Source organism: Fusarium mangiferae (genome assembly GCF_900044065.1).
Source record: "Fusarium mangiferae strain MRC7560 genome assembly, contig: FMAN_scaffold009, whole genome shotgun sequence".
Lineage (NCBI taxonomy): Eukaryota > Fungi > Ascomycota > Sordariomycetes > Hypocreales > Nectriaceae > Fusarium > Fusarium mangiferae.
This window is the reverse complement of record NW_024573929.1, coordinates 843,912-859,316: the sequence shown is the minus strand read 5'-3', so window position 1 is coordinate 859,316 and position 15,405 is coordinate 843,912. Positions and strand designations below refer to the sequence as shown.

Sequence of the window (15,405 nt, the reverse complement as noted above, 5' to 3'; positions counted from 1 at the left end):
GTGGACATGGACACAGAAGAAGATTGGCGTTCACGAGTGCGAGTCTTGGTGTAGCCCAGGGGTTTCAAACAATGGGGATGAATGGAGTGAAGTGGTACCTCGACGTTTGGTACCTGCAGCAGCTTTCTGGAAAGTACCGAATGGAAGGACCACTCACCCACAATTAGGCATGAAAAAGAACCCATACGGACCACACTGTACCTGGCAGGCGGGTTGTTTGGTAATTAACGGCCAGTGTGAAATTGGCCGGGCCCTGTCGAGTTACGGTCCGGCGGCTGGCCCCTGGCAGACGGCCCCACACCCCGGACGTTGGCTCGAGGACCGGTGGGAAGGGATGGATCAGCATGATACTGAGAAAAGAAGCACCAATCTTGCTCACGAAAGGATCAATCTCGCATGGATAATGGAATTCTCGAGTCTTCTTTGGACCCTTGATCGAACATTTCTCGGCATACTGAACGCTCTCTGATCTTATGCCAGCCAGACGAAAGATCGGGGCTACCCTGATGTTAGTGACATCCTCTGATATGTGATATGTGTATCTTGGATGACGTTACGACCACTGAACAAACTTGCTTGCACCTCGATCAGGCACGATGACACCATGTGTATCGATCATAATGCACAAACAGAGGCGGCTGGAGTGGTTCCCAGGAACCACTTTAGGGCTCACAAGTTGAGACGATTGACTGTGAAAGGCTGAAAGACGGGACAGAACAGAACCTTCAGCTCCAACGGCTAAAAACCCGGGTGGCGTCTTATGCCCAGTTATGCCCTGAATGGCGCTGCATAATTCGCACTACCAACGGACTTGTACACGTGTGTGACAAGGGTCTGTACGTTTCGGAAAAAGCTGTTCCTTGTTTCCATCACATCAACCTCTTGAAGCTGCATTGCTTACCCTCTTGTCACGGCTTCAGCAAAAGCCCTTTGTCATTCCGAAGCGTCTTAAAGTGATTCCCCAGCGTGTTTCGTCACTCCAACGGTCACAATGCCCCTCGTCGATATTCCCCTCTCCTATCCCCTCCCCCTTTTCCTTTTGCCCTCCAGGCCCCTGTGAGCATTAATCCCAGGGCACGTCCCAGCGGAAGGAAAAGCACCCAAGGCTAGGCTAGGCTGGCTGTTTGATTAATGCCCCCCGGCTGTTGGAGGACGGCCTCCCGCACGTACCAATTAGCCCACGAGGGCCCTGAGGTAGGAACCTAAGGTTTGGGGATGAACGAGGGGCAAAGCCTAGAGGCCATTTCATGCGACCCCGAGACAGTGCCAGGACGCGAGAGGGCCATATGTAGGCTCTTGCGGATGGAATTTGACAAGAGCGCTACTTGAGTAGTTAGAGATTGGGTATGAGCCTGGATGCTTGATACGAGTTGAAGGTTCTTGCAGGAAAGACGTGCTTGACTGCGCCATTCATCTGAACTATTGATAGATAAGTTGCGGTTGTACAACGGCCAATCTTCAATATGCAGCCGACCAGGGTGCTGTGGCGCGAGGCCACGAGAATCGACCGAGGCTGAGGCGGCAGAGCGAGCGCGTGTAGCGAGTAAGAAAACGCGTCTGCTCTAACACACACGCGTCTGGCGTTCTCACCGTGTGCCAATTTCACCATTTTGCTTGGCTCATTGAAAGCCAAATTCGTTACAGCTTGCCTGCGGGGAACACAACATTGTGATACCAATAAATTGTTCACCCACGCACGCCGTTAATCTTTGTTCGAGCTCGAGGCATGGAAGCGGTGGTCCTGGGTGACAAGACAGGCTGGATTGCTCATCTCCCAGGGCCTATCAATCGTGATCTGCTGCCGCGGTTGGTAACGTCTTTGGGACCCTTTGGGTTACTGTCACAAATTGCGACAATTTGCAGCTCGGAGAGCCATGCCCCAAAAAAGAAATAAAACACGGGAAAACATTGAACGGTCCCGCCGCGCCACGAGATTGAGACTGGGCTTGGACACTAGGATGCTCATCGCTTTGATCCCCGTGATTGTGACTGAACTGACTATGATTATGATAGCACCTCAGGCACGAAAAGTTCCCAGTCAAGGTCGGCAGATAAATGGTCGATGTCTGCGACGCCGTCATCGCCGGTGCAAAATCCAATCCTAGAAAGCTTCTAGGGGGGCCAGGGGAGCTTCCCCCGGTGGCCCTAGGTCGTTTCTTGTGGTTTCGTTCGTCCCCAATTGTTCTGTCATCCATTTTCTTCAGTACTAGCGAGGTTATGAGAGTCGTTTCCATTTATCTGGGACCGCGGTACTCCGTAGACTGGCCCTTATTTCCAAGACCAAGGTCCAAGAACAAGAGCCGACTGGACTGGGACTGGGACTGACTGGGCTTCAAGATGAAAGGACTAAGCCGCCCGTGATCTCTGTAGTGTCATATCATTCGCCGTCTGCCACTTTTCACGTCGGTCATTCTAGCCCATACCAGTGGGCAGCCAGAGTTGAGAGGGCCACACGACACCGTGAAAAAGACACCCTAAGGTTCATTTGGTGTGCTCTTCTGACTCTTCTGACCCTCCCTAGGAAGTCTTCAAATGATCCATTTCTCAGAACCTTGCACACCATTGGATCTTGTGCGGTTGCTCTTGGATCCTAGTTTCATTCTTCGCTTGTCTACGACAGTTTGACATGTTATCCTGAGATTGGGAATTTCGCGTGTCGCTGTCTCCGATCTGATAATCTCACAGATGGGTTTCTGCCTCCCTTTGCCCATCGTTTGGCAAAAACAGCATGCTTATGCTTATTTCTGCATGGGATGGCTGTGAATCAGTACTCTGACTTGCAGCTTGAGATCAGCACGAAATGAGGTACCGGTACCACCAGGGCGCCGTGACTCGAACTAAGTTTGTAAGGCTTCGTTAGCAGGTCACTCTCCAGAGCTTCAGAAGGACTCCCGTGTGCTCCCCGCCAGCCCAGTCTGCTCCCGCTGCCATGGGCCTTTCCTCCTGGGCTCTCTCAGTGCGGGCTCTCACAGTGCTCGCCGTCAGGTCTCTTTCAGGGCTGCCTGGGGTGCCTAAGTGCCCTGACCGGAGCACGGGTACGTACCCGGATCTTGGCGAATAAAGCCTGAACTGAAAGTGTCGCTGTTGAGCTGGGTTTTCCATTTCTTGGACAGGGGCGCAATTCAGAGTGGAGACGAGAGAGTTGCGATGGCGTACAGTGACATACGTTGGCCGAAGTCTACAGTTGGCCAGTGACATGAATACCTTTTTCCCCAGCCACCTTTCTGCAGCGGCCAAGGTTCCTGCAAGGTCCCGCCTGCAGCTCGCAAGTACTTGGACTTGACCTCCTTTCCCTGGACTGAGCAAAGTCTCCATTGCTTCTTCCACGGCTTCGCTGCACTCCACTCACTTTGGCTGTTGACGGATACCACGACACGCCCACATCCATCTTTTTGGCCTGTGTCTGTCTCTTTTCTCTTCTCACGCCCCCTTCTTGTCTCACCTGTCGACGCCTCAGGTACTGTACTGACTCTGGCTTTGGTCCCTTTGGGCTTTTCTGGGGGAACTTGCTTGCTTCAGTATAGGTTGGTTGATGTTCGCTCTATCATGTCTGTCTCTCCCTGGATTTGAACCACGTCAGGGCTCACCCCATGTTCAGCTCACCTGCATTTCTCTTTGCCTCTTTTCTTCTTCTTCTTCTTCCCCTCTTCTGACATATTCAATAATGACAATAACAATAAACAACATCTATTGACATCGCCCAACAATTGCTGAATCAATAACCACCCCGGTCATTATTCAAGCATCCTTCGCATTAATCACACTAGAGGTCGAGCGGGAAACTCTTCGCTGGGGCCTCTCTTTTGGGGAGCAGAGCAGAGCAACTGGGTTACCTTACTTAACGTATTCGCTAGTGGCCTGAGGATCCTGCCCCGATCGGCAGGTTCAGTTCAGTTCAATTCACTCCCCCCCCTGGCCCGTTGCCCTTGGCCCTTGTCAAGAGCTTTCTTTCGCTCTCCTTTTCGTTAATATCGACCCTATCCACTTCTGCAATCACCCTCACTTCAAGTCACTCCTTTTGCTCTTCTGGAACCTGGACCCTCTGGCGAGATCTCATCTCTTTTGATTGACGTTTATTCTCGTCCATCGTCGTCTCGATTAATTCTAAACACTTACATCCCGTCCCCTCTTTCTCGACCTCCCATTGTTCAGTTCCATTCACTCATCCATCATCAACTTCGTTACATTTACCGCCGCCACCTCCCCTCAATCCGATCAATAGTGCTACTACTACTACGGCGAGTAATTGCTTCAGGGACCAATACTGCTATATACAATTGTACACGCTCGCTGCCACACCCACCAACCGTCAGGTCCCACGCTCGTTCGCCGCCGTTTTCCAAAATCAACTTGTCCGATCTGAATGCTCCGGTAAAACGATTTCTAGCTCTTCGAGAGAGCTTCTTGTTTTTGGATCCGATTAGGTATATTCACTTGGCTGCCGTCCAATTCGGGGACCCTCCGAATAACATTCGTACCCCAGGACCCCGACTCATTCGCGTGTCACTGCATCCGAAATAGAGTCACTCGATCACAACCGACATGATGACTGTTCAAAACGATTTGACCCATCGGGGTGTTTCTGGTCAACAGCTTGCCCTCGAGGATCGATTTGAAGTACTGAAGGAAATTGGTGATGGAAGCTTTGGCAGTGTCGTTTTGGGTAGAGTTCGAACGGCTGGTGCCAACGTTGCTCGCCGAGGTACAGTGGTAAGTCAATACGATGTGCACCCTCTTGTGTGACAGCTCCCGTAACCATTTCTGCAGGTCGCTATCAAGACAATGAAGAAGAGCTTCGAGTCGCTAGCACCATGTTTGGAACTCCGCGAGGTCGTCTTCCTTCGCACTCTCCCTCAACATCCTCACCTTGTTCCTGCTCTCGACATCTTCTTGGACCCATACACCAAGAAGCTTCATATTGCCATGGAGTACATGGAGGGCAACCTTTACCAACTGATGAAGGCTCGCGACCACAAGTGTCTCGACAACGCCAGTGTTAAGAGCATTCTTTTTCAGATCATGCAAGGTCTCGAACACATCCACTCTCACCACTTTTTTCACCGCGACATCAAGCCCGAAAACATTCTAGTCACCACTTCTGGTCACAATGAATCTGGCAACACCTTCCGCCGATACTCAGCTCTCGTTACTCCCCCCTCAACACCACCCACATACACCGTCAAGATTGCCGATTTCGGTCTCGCCCGAGAGACACACTCAAAGCTCCCCTACACCACATACGTATCAACAAGATGGTACCGTGCTCCCGAGGTTCTTCTACGAGCTGGAGAGTACTCCGCTCCCGTGGATATCTGGGCGGTTGGTGCTATGGCTGTTGAGATTGCTACGTTGAAGCCGTTGTTTCCTGGTGGAAACGAGGTTGATCAAGTTTGGCGAGTTTGTGAGATTATGGGCAGCCCTGGTAACTGGTACAACAAGTCCGGTAACCGTGTCGGTGGAGGAGATTGGCGTGAGGGAACCAGACTCGCTGGCAAGCTTGGTTTCTCATTCCCCAAGATGGCTCCTCATGCTATGGACACCATTCTGCAAACACCCCAATGGCCGACCTCTTTGAGCCAGTTCGTCACTTGGTGCTTGATGTGGGACCCCAAGAACCGCCCAACATCATCACAGGCTCTTGCTCACGAGTACTTTGCCGATGCCGTTGATCCAATGCGACCCAAGTCCTCCGCTTCCCGAATCCTTGGCCGCAAGCAGTCCGACCTCAGCCGAAGCAGCAAGGAGGCTACTACAACACCCACCTCTGTGAAGCAATCTTGGTTCCGCAAGTCTCTCATCGGACGTTCTGAGAGCACTGACTTGGCTACCGTGCAGTCCCAGACAAAGGATTCTACCGCCCCTAGGCCCGCACCTGTACACGCTTCATCGGCTGTTGAGGCATCCACTGCCAAGGTTCGCCCGGCTGCCGGAAAGAGGACCACTTGGACAAATGGCCCGTCGAACGTAGCGCCCATGCCTATTCTTCCTACTGCGCGACCGATCTCGCCGATCCCTGATGCTGTAAATGCCCGCGCCAACAACACATACGACGACTCTTACGCTAATGGACATGGCCAGGGGAAGACCAAGAAACTTGGCCGACAGCTCTCTGTCGCTTCAAGCACAAACAACTACACAGAAATGCATCGGCAACAGGCCGAAAGGGCACTCAATGGGAATTCTGGCCTCGCCTCCCCTCCGAGTGGACAGAAGGAGAGCTTCTTTTCACATCTCAGAAAGCGTGCGCGGCGGTTCTCGGGACGACATCAGACCCCCGTCTCACCCGCCTATGACGACGACCTGGAGGCCCAGGTTGGATGTGGCCCTTGGGCTAGCAACCGGTCGTCCATGGTTATTGACCAATCGCAACAACAGGCTCCCATTCCTAAATCCGAGGTCTACGAATCCCTGGACAAGGCCCTCCGAGATGTTCAGAACAACCTCGATTCGCGACCTCCCGTTCCGCCCAGTCACCAGATCTCGCCTACCAGCACCCTCAAGCGACATCACTCGCTTCCTCAACACCAAGCCCGGTCAGTAGACAACCTGATCGGTGCTGCTCGAGGTGGACCCGTCTCGAGCCGAACAAGGAGGGCCCAAGCGACACATGGCGTGCATCAATATGAGGCTCCTGATGAGGAAGACGAGCTTCTAGACGAGGCTTTGACTTCTACTCAACGGGCCGTCAAGCGCATGGAGCAGAACCAAAATAAACCTCTTCGACAGTCGGCTAGCAACATTGGGCTCATGAACCCATACCCTACGCCGTCGCCCTCAGCCAACGGTAATCAGGTCCTGTTTGCCGATGGCCACGAGGCTGTTACCCCCAGACCACTGGATCTTCACAAGAAGACGGATAACCAGTACAAGTGGCCCACGCCACCATATGAGGAAAGCGAGTGGGCAGCATCAGCAGCCGCTAGCATCTGGGCTGCTGGCAGTCGCTTCTAAGTGTTTCGTCTTGACATACTGTTACGATTACGTCCAGTGGCGCCGAAAAAGTTATTGATATCGACTCGCATGGTCATGGTGTTTGGGTGTTTGGGTTGAGATATGCGGCCCTTTTCTGATCTTTCTATCATTGTTGTAACGTGGGCGGTCCGTTTGATTTTTGGGCACACTGGCTTGACTATACATACTTTATTCCTCCCTTCGATTCAGCACTCAACATTTTCACCAAATACCCGGTCGCAGTTTTATGCCGCCTTCTGCCCATTATTATTACTATTACCTCTTCGCCATCTCTCACTTCTTGAACCGTTTGCTCTTCTTCGTTTTTATACCTTGAGTATCAAATACCCCCTATAGACCACAGGCGAGCGCAGCCGCAGCAATCTGCTTGAAGCAATACCACACACATACCACTCAATCAATTTCTTTCCTTTGTCTCACTACTATATAAGAAAGGTGGAAAGGAGTCTGAGGTGCTTGGGCTGAATATGACCGGCCATTTTCTTTGTCATATTCTTGGGTTATCTTTGCTTGAATGGACAAAAAAGGGTCAAACAGGACGTCTCCCCGGGAGATGAACAGAGTGACGGCCATAGCCATCGTTTGCTTATTGAAGCATGTAAAAAAAGTCAGCGAGCATTTCATTATTCCCCACCTTTCAGTCAATGCATTGGGAGACCGTCGAATCAATAGATGGAGTTTTTCGCAGGCCAGGATGCCAGACAAAGCAGTTTGCAATTTTATGATCAAAGTATATAATTTTACACGCCCCGGCAACAGGAGAAGGGATGCCTTGGTATGAGGAGGGAACCATGGGGTTAATCAGCAAAATATCAAAACAATTACTGTTTCATGTGCTCTATGCTATCTCTGCTTGGACTGCCCAATGGCCTATGTGAACTAAGCATCGTGGGCTTCATGGAGAATGTTGGCGGTCTCATTAGATCGACAAGAAGGTTTCTGCCTCCCTTTAGTAGTGGGGGATCAAGTCAGAATAATGAGGCAACATTTGTAGAAAGCGGGGAGGCAGCCAAATGAGAGACTGAAGGACAGGAGATGAGGTGGCTTGAGGAGTGACATGCACGGTATTATTTGCACAATATTAGGCTGGGATAGGAATAAGCAAATCTCTTAGACTGTATAATATTACTATAGTTCACACGAATGACCGTCAGGGTGTCATTGTTGCGAGCCACAATATGATCAGTGGCATTGAGTTTTGTGAGGCGAATCTGAAAAAAGATCTTTGTCAAACGATTGAACAATGTAACTCGAGTGAGAGTTGAGTTGGTGAGATGTTATCATGGTCACGTGCCCGGCTAGACGAACATCACGACGCTTACCTTAGGCAGCACTCACCTGTCCTGGTAAGCCAAGCCAAGAACTGACGACGAGCGGTGACTATTACGAAACGGAGACCATCTCTGTATCTCTTTAAAACGTGCCAAACGCTCTTTTTGTCCTCGGGGGTCGTTGGCGACTTTTATCAAGTGTTTGTTCCTGAGCCGTAACGATAGACGTTTCACACGGAGCAACCATCGAATCAACTGATTCATGTTGGACGGACTTTGAGGAAGCCGAGAACTTTGCGACGATCTTACCCGTGGATAATCTACACATCTCACGAACTTGGATCATCTCATTTTCTTGAAATCTCGTTTCTTTTTGATCACTCACCACCATTTCAACCAAAGACGAGGCTGAGCTGGATCATCTTACGCGGGGGAGGGGTAAATTCGGTGTTGGCTGAAGGATCCATGGACTAATGGATGAGCATTTAGCTGAGAAACCTGGACCTCTATCAGTATCACTATCTCTACCATCATGAGTCTCAACCTGCCAATACGACCTAGCACAAGCAGCCAGCGGAACCGGGACAGTCGTAATAATTACTTCAACAGTTATACCCCGCCAAGCTCCACGGAGGCTATCAATGGGCCCGTTAGAGAATTGGTGAGGGAGCAGACACCTCTGAATGATCGCTTGATTGTGGGTGTTGATTTTGGAACCACATTTTCAGGGTGAGTACCTCAGGCTTAGAGAAAGCATGAAGCTAATGTTCGTAGTGTTGCTGCCGTATACACTTCTACCCCTGATGATATAGAAATCATCAAGACTTGGCCTGGTGGCAATGGTATCACATCGGACAAAGTCCCAACTGAGATTGCCTATGACTTTCCTCCCAATGCACCGCAAGGCACTGAGCCAACAGTAAAATGGGGTTTCCAGTTCAAGCCAGAGGAGTCACGTCTACGCTGTATCAAGCTCTTTCTGGATCGATCTCAAAAACTTCCCTTCTATGTCAGCCCTCTCGACACAGCCGCACAACTTAAGCGCTTCAACAAGAATGTCGTCGACGCCGTGAGCGACTACTTAACTCAGATCTACAAACATACCATGGATACGCTCACCCGTAGGTACGGTGAGTCATTCATGGCGTCGACAAAAGTTGAGTTTGTACTCACTTGTCCGGCTGTTTGGAGTGATGCTGCAAAGAACACTACGCTGCAGGCTGCTGAGAGAGCAGGTATGGGGTTGAGGTCTGAGATTCAAATGATCAGCGAGCCTGAGGCTGCGGCTGTGTATACGCTCAAGGCGATCCAGCCGAATCACCTGAACGTGGGTGATAACTTCATTGTTTGTGATGCTGGAGGCGGTACTGTTGAGTAAGTTTAGCAACCCCTTCACCTAGCATGGTACTGACAATGTAAAGTCTGATCGCATATAAGATCATCTCGCTCAAGCCGCTCCGTGTAGAGGAGTCTGCGGTTGGAACGGGAGGACTGTGTGGAAGTGCTTTCTTGAATTATCGATTTGAGGAGCATGTTAGAGGCCGTCTTGGTCAGACTCGCTTTGATGAGATGAAGGCTAAGAAAGGCAAGACGTGGCAAATGGGTCTTCGATACTTTGAAGAGTTCGTGAAACGGAATTTCAATGAGGATGAGCATCAGGAAGTCAATGTTCCGTATGTATACCCGTGTCCCTACTTGGTTCCCACTGACCTCCGTAGCTTCCCTGGTCTTCCCGACGACGAAGAGGCTGGGCTGGACTCAGGCTTCCTCGTCATGACGGCAGAACAAGTCAAGGACATCTTCGAGCCCGTAGTTAAAGAGGTATGTGACCTTGTCCAGGGCCAAGTCACAGGCCTTCGTTCCAAGGGAGGCATTGTATCCGGCATCGTGCTAGTTGGAGGTTTTGGTCAGAGTGATTATCTATATCGTCGACTTAAGAATCACTTTACAAGCGCTGCTCCGCCGCCGTACAGCGAAAGGCCTACACACGCCAATGCCAATTCCACACAGGAGGCAGGCTCCATTGAAGTGATGCAGCCAGTGTATGCTTGGACGGCGGTTGTGCGAGGTGCTGTCTTGCGAGGACTGGAAGGCAACATGGTCATTTCTCGTAAGTCGAGAATGCACTATGGTACATCGTATGCTACTGTGTATGATGAGGATAAGCATTCGGTCAGTGAGCGATACTGGTCTCCCTTATGGGAGCGTTGGATGGTCTCTGACCGGATGCAATGGCATATTGCAAAGGTACGTCTCCTCCTTTTATGAACTTGTTCCCCATTCTTAACACATCATAGGGCGAGGCTCTATCACCACTCGCACCCATCGCATTCCACTACACACGCAACTTCCGTCCCGGTCAATCTCTTATCGTCACCGACGATCTCATAGCATGTGATGCGGACGAACCACCCGCAGCATACACTCGCGACCTGATCCACGTGTGTACCCTCACAACAGATCTCAACGCCGTTCCAAGGAGTTTGTTTACGAGATTGACGACGACTAGAGGCGTTGAGTTTGATAATTTAGATTTCACACTGGAGATGAGGGTTGAGAGTGCGGGCTTGGGATTCGAGTTGAAGGTCGATGGGGTGAGGTATGGAAGGGTTGAGGCCGAGTTTCACTAGGGCTTTGATTTAGCGGAGCTATACGTGAGATATGGGTTAGAAAATATGCATCTATATCTATTGACTGAGTTGATCTTGGTTGTCATCTGTGTTCCTATTTGATGAAGTGACAATTGGTGACATCGTAGATTTGGCTCCAGTGGCTGGCCTCTTAGTTTCTCGCTCTCCTTTTGTTGGCTCAAGTCATTCAATATTATAGCGACTCTACCCCAGGCTTATTCTTGAGTTTCGCATTGTTTAAGTTAGCCTGCTCCTTTGTTCGCCTCAAGACTTGACTTGCATGGGGTTTGGCTTATAACAGACGACCGCGAACACGCACGAACACCATGTTCACCATTGCTCTCGCACTTCCAACCTTCAGAACAGATACCATGGACTGACAGCTCAGCAGCAACTGCGCAATATGATGTCTCATGCCACACATATAAAGCCATTGCCCATCACCTTTACCTTGAAATCGCAGATTAAACGATACAGTTCCAAATACGTTCCAAGACAGCAACTAATATTTTAATACACACAAGGTAAGTAAATAGTCAAGATGAGCTCCTATCTCAGCTTCCAATGGCCCAATCCCCAGGGCGTCTGCTGCTACCGCTCCTTCGACAACCCTAACGACCACTCTATTATCGCCATCAAAGTCCCCTGGCTCCAATGGCCCAACGACCCTCTAGAGGATGTCCATTAACCTTGGTGGGTAATCCGCGATAAATCTCTCGCAGCTGTAAGACTCTGGAAGAAGATTCTACACGACAAGCTTTCGAGTGAGACGTATCATAAGCATATGAAGATCACTAGCATTATTCTTATGAACGAACAGCTAAGACTGACTATAGATGATTTGGGGGATGGAGACGATCATTTGAAGTTGTTCTATGGGTTTGCCGCTGATGAGATTGCAAATATGAAAGAGGTCAAGGGGTTGGATCTCGGGAAGGATGTTGTCAAGTGGATTGGAAAGGGGAGAGATGCTGTTCCTATTTTCAGGAGGGTCAGGACGAGAAGCACAGATCTTGTCTAAGGGGGTAAGTATAGTTATAGTTTCTTGGTATCATGCCTGTAGTGTTAATGATGTTCAGAGCCCTGCTGTTTCAATCAATACATTAATAATGCCATCCCTTAGGGAGCAAGAAAACATCAGACCTTGATATAAGGTGTCAAAATAAACTCCGCAAAAGGTATCCTAAACTCATAATAAAGTACCTAATAAGTAATGTGCTAATTGATTCACTATAATTCGTATATGCCATAATTCGATATTTTTATGTATTGATGATCTCCAATACGTCACTTGAAGACGGGATAGATAGATAGATGGCTTGCCCTTCCACTTTTCAAGGTGGGGCACAAACATCAAGATCAACAATTCTTCAGCCTTCACTTTTTCACATTCATTCATTCATTCACTTTGAAGATGGCTTCTTCAGAGCATGCGTCAGCCCTATTGAAATGGGCACGCTCTCAAGGCGCAACTCTCAACCCTTCTGTTGAAGTAACTCACTTGCCCGAAACAGGCCTCTCGTTCCGCGCAAAAGCGCCTACAGCGCCCTCTGACACAATCGTCAGCATCCCCTCGCCTCTGACGCTCTCATATCTCAACACTCTTCCTGGCCGTGATGACCCAAACCCTTTTCCCGCGGGGTTCTTGGCGCAAACACCGCCACATGTCATTGGCCGTTTTGTTCTCATCAAGCACCTTCTACTAAAGGGAGAGTCTTTCTGGGCGCCATATATCCAGGCTTTACCACAGCCTGAGGACCATGATTCTTGGTCTCTTCCGCCATTTTGGCCAGATGAGGATGCCGAGTTATTTGAGGGGACGAACATCGAGGTTGGCGTTACGAGCATAAGTGCCAATGTGAAGAGAGAATTCAAGACGGCGCATGATCTTTTGACCGCTGAGTCGTGGGAGCCTGAGCTTCTCAAACTATTCACGTTGCCATTGTACCAATGGGCCTACAGTATCTTCTCAAGCAGAAGTTTCCGTCCAAGCCTTGTCTTTGGGCCAGAGGATCAGCAGCGTCTGCCTGAAGGTGTCAAGCTGGACGACTTTTCTGTTCTCATGCCGCTGTTTGATTTGGGAAACCATGATATGACTACCAAAGTGGAATGGGCACGGAATGAGACGATCAATGGCTGCAGTCTCAAGGTTGAAAAGGCGTATCAGGCTGGGGAGCAGGTCTTCAACAACTACAGCATGAAGACAAATGCTGAGCTACTACTGGGATATGGGTTTATGCTCCCTGAGACGGAGGATTTGCACAACGACTATGTTCATGTGCGGAAACGTCAGCCTGCAAAGGGTGAGGCTACAGAGGAGTATTACATCTCTCTACGACCAATTCGAGACCCCAGCTCCCTCCTTGCACGCTCAAAACAAACCGTCCAGCTCAGCGATTCAGCCCATATACTCGGAGCTTTTCAGCATGTTCAGCACGACATGGTCTGGGACATATTCTGCACGCTCGCGCCGCCCGAACAACGCTCGACACTTATCAGTGAAGGCTCAGAGCAAGAGCAGCAAGAGAAGTTTTTCAGCGGTCAAGTCAGTGAAGACGGTCGAATGTTCCTTCAGCAGACTGCGGCCATCATCCAGCACAAGGTGATGCAGGAGCTGGAGAGGTTACTTGAGACGGACGTGGAGGTTGTGGGCGGAGGTGACCTGACAAGAAATCAGCAGCTGGCGTTGGATTATAGAGCGAGGTGTAGAAGAGTGCTTGAGAATACACTTGAGGCTATGAATATGGAGGAGCTGTTTGGGGAGGATGACGAAGGAGACGAATAGATGCCTAGAGGTGATTGTTGATCGGCCGCTCTACTACAGAGCTGAAGCTATGACTTTAACTTGATAGAGACTTCAAGATATAGATCAGGATAGATCCCTGGCCATGAAAATGATTAGGCAAATTGAAAAAATATATGTTTTCGTTTGCTGAGATTTCTCGGTTGAAGACACATACTCCGTACAAACAGTCTCGTGGTAGGTTGTGATCCAATTCTTCATTCACATTGGCCAACTTGTCCAGTCAGAATCAGATGCATCTCCACTCTCATCAGCTCTTTATCTTGATCTCATCGCAGCCTCTGCAACACCAAGATTGATCAAGCATTCAGCGCATTTCATATGTCAACAAAGGGGCATTTACAAGACTTACACGATTCACGCCACCCCGCCATCATGACACCTTCATCAGACCTCAAACTGCTCGATCTCATCACCGCCATTGACAAGTCTATTGTCTCCCTCTTCACAAGGCTCATAGAATACTAACGACTTCAGTGCTCCTCTCGACTTTGCAACAAATTACACCCCCTACTACCGTCTCTTTCTCTCTCCCGACCCTCGCCCTCATGGCTTCATCCTCCCCGCCACAGTCTCCCTAATGCCATGGCCCAAATCCTTCACTATCGACCACGACAACCGCACCGTCACATTAAATGAACCTGCTTCAGGCTCAACATTTACAGAGCACGCGAATGCTGCATTTCAAGAAGTTGTTGATAAAGCCATTGACGATGACCTGTTTCCTATTCTGCACAGGGAACACAGTGAGTACTTTCGTGTAGTCGGCGCAAGGGAATTCGTGCAGGTCGAGAGGTTTGCTGCTCCGTTATTTGGCATTGCGACGAGGGGCGCTCATTTGACGGGGTATGTACGCGGTGATGATGGTGAGATAAAGATCTGGGTTGCGAGACGGAGTCGTCACCTCTTCAGCTACCCTGGCCTTCTTGACAGTACTGTCGCTGGTGGTATCAAGGCCATTGATACACCACTTGCATGCATCAAAGCTGAATCTACCGAAGAAGCCTGTCTTCCACCAGATCTCGTCTCGTCGAGCGTTGAACCCGCGGGAGCGATAACGCTGGCCAACATCAACCAGAAGTCAAAGCTATTCCACTCAGATATCATTTACGTCTTCGATCTAGAGATGCCAAAGGATGTTATTCCTCGACCGGGAGATGATGAAGTGGAGGAGTTTGTGCTGATGGATTGTCAGGAAGTGGTACAGCGCATGTTGGTGGGAGAGTTTAAGCCGAATGTGTGTCCTGTGATGATCGACTTCTTAGTCAGGAAGGGATTCATCACGAAAGAGAACGAGAGTGACTTTGAGGAGATTCAGAGGAGGTTGAGGAGAGAGATTCCTGTGCCGATGGAGTCTGATGCATAGTGATGCAACTTGAAGATGTTGATAATGGTTTAGAACAAATTCATGAAAGAGCCCCTTCAACTTGTATTAGGTATCGTGACTTGGGCTCTGAGCCCTAGGGCTTCTTTTCCCTTGTGTATAGCCAGGTAACCAGTGTGTCTTGTTACAGTCTGCTAATTACAATAGTTTGATATAAGTTGACCACAAATTTACAAGTTGAAGCCATAAGCGAGCTTTGTCGCAACATATTGGTTGCTGAAGAATCATCGCGTGTAACAAATATCGAAAAGACAATGCCTTTGTGTGCACGACAATCCCAATTCATTCCACTTCTCAAGGCTATCACATCGTCTTCCCTAGTAATGTTTACCAGTGTTAGTCACC

The 15,405-nt window shown here is 49.7% G+C and overlaps 5 protein-coding genes across 5 annotated transcripts; all 5 read left to right on the top strand.

The window, feature by feature from the left end:
* Positions 1-4,545: 4,545 nt before the first annotated feature.
* FMAN_12373 (uncharacterized protein) lies at positions 4,546-6,951 on the top strand (the record flags this gene model as incomplete). The annotated part of the gene is made up of 2 exons (XM_041834904.1): positions 4,546-4,710; positions 4,768-6,951. 2 exons carry the CDS (start codon positions 4,546-4,548, stop codon positions 6,949-6,951), a joined length of 2,349 nt encoding a protein of 782 aa, XP_041685121.1.
* Positions 6,952-8,775: 1,824 nt separating this feature from the next.
* FMAN_12372 (uncharacterized protein) lies at positions 8,776-10,873 on the top strand (the record flags this gene model as incomplete). Its single annotated transcript, XM_041834903.1, has 5 exons — positions 8,776-8,972; positions 9,018-9,617; positions 9,665-9,916; positions 9,962-10,490; positions 10,541-10,873. The coding sequence occupies 5 exons, from the start codon at positions 8,776-8,778 to the stop codon at positions 10,871-10,873; spliced, it is 1,911 nt and encodes a 636-aa protein (XP_041685120.1).
* Positions 10,874-11,414: 541 nt separating this feature from the next.
* On the top strand, positions 11,415-11,894 carry FMAN_12371 (uncharacterized protein; the record flags this gene model as incomplete). The annotated part of the gene is made up of 2 exons (XM_041834902.1): positions 11,415-11,552; positions 11,613-11,894. The coding sequence occupies 2 exons, from the start codon at positions 11,415-11,417 to the stop codon at positions 11,892-11,894; spliced, it is 420 nt and encodes a 139-aa protein (XP_041685119.1).
* A 393-nt stretch (positions 11,895-12,287) lies between these two features.
* FMAN_12370 (uncharacterized protein) lies at positions 12,288-13,658 on the top strand (the record flags this gene model as incomplete). Its single annotated transcript, XM_041834901.1, has 1 exon — positions 12,288-13,658. The coding sequence occupies one exon, from the start codon at positions 12,288-12,290 to the stop codon at positions 13,656-13,658; it is 1,371 nt and encodes a 456-aa protein (XP_041685118.1).
* A 393-nt stretch (positions 13,659-14,051) lies between these two features.
* FMAN_12369 (related to thiamine pyrophosphokinase) lies at positions 14,052-15,042 on the top strand (the record flags this gene model as incomplete). The annotated part of the gene is made up of 2 exons (XM_041834900.1): positions 14,052-14,104; positions 14,154-15,042. 2 exons carry the CDS (start codon positions 14,052-14,054, stop codon positions 15,040-15,042), a joined length of 942 nt encoding a protein of 313 aa, XP_041685117.1.
* Between the last annotated feature and the right edge of the window lie 363 nt (positions 15,043-15,405).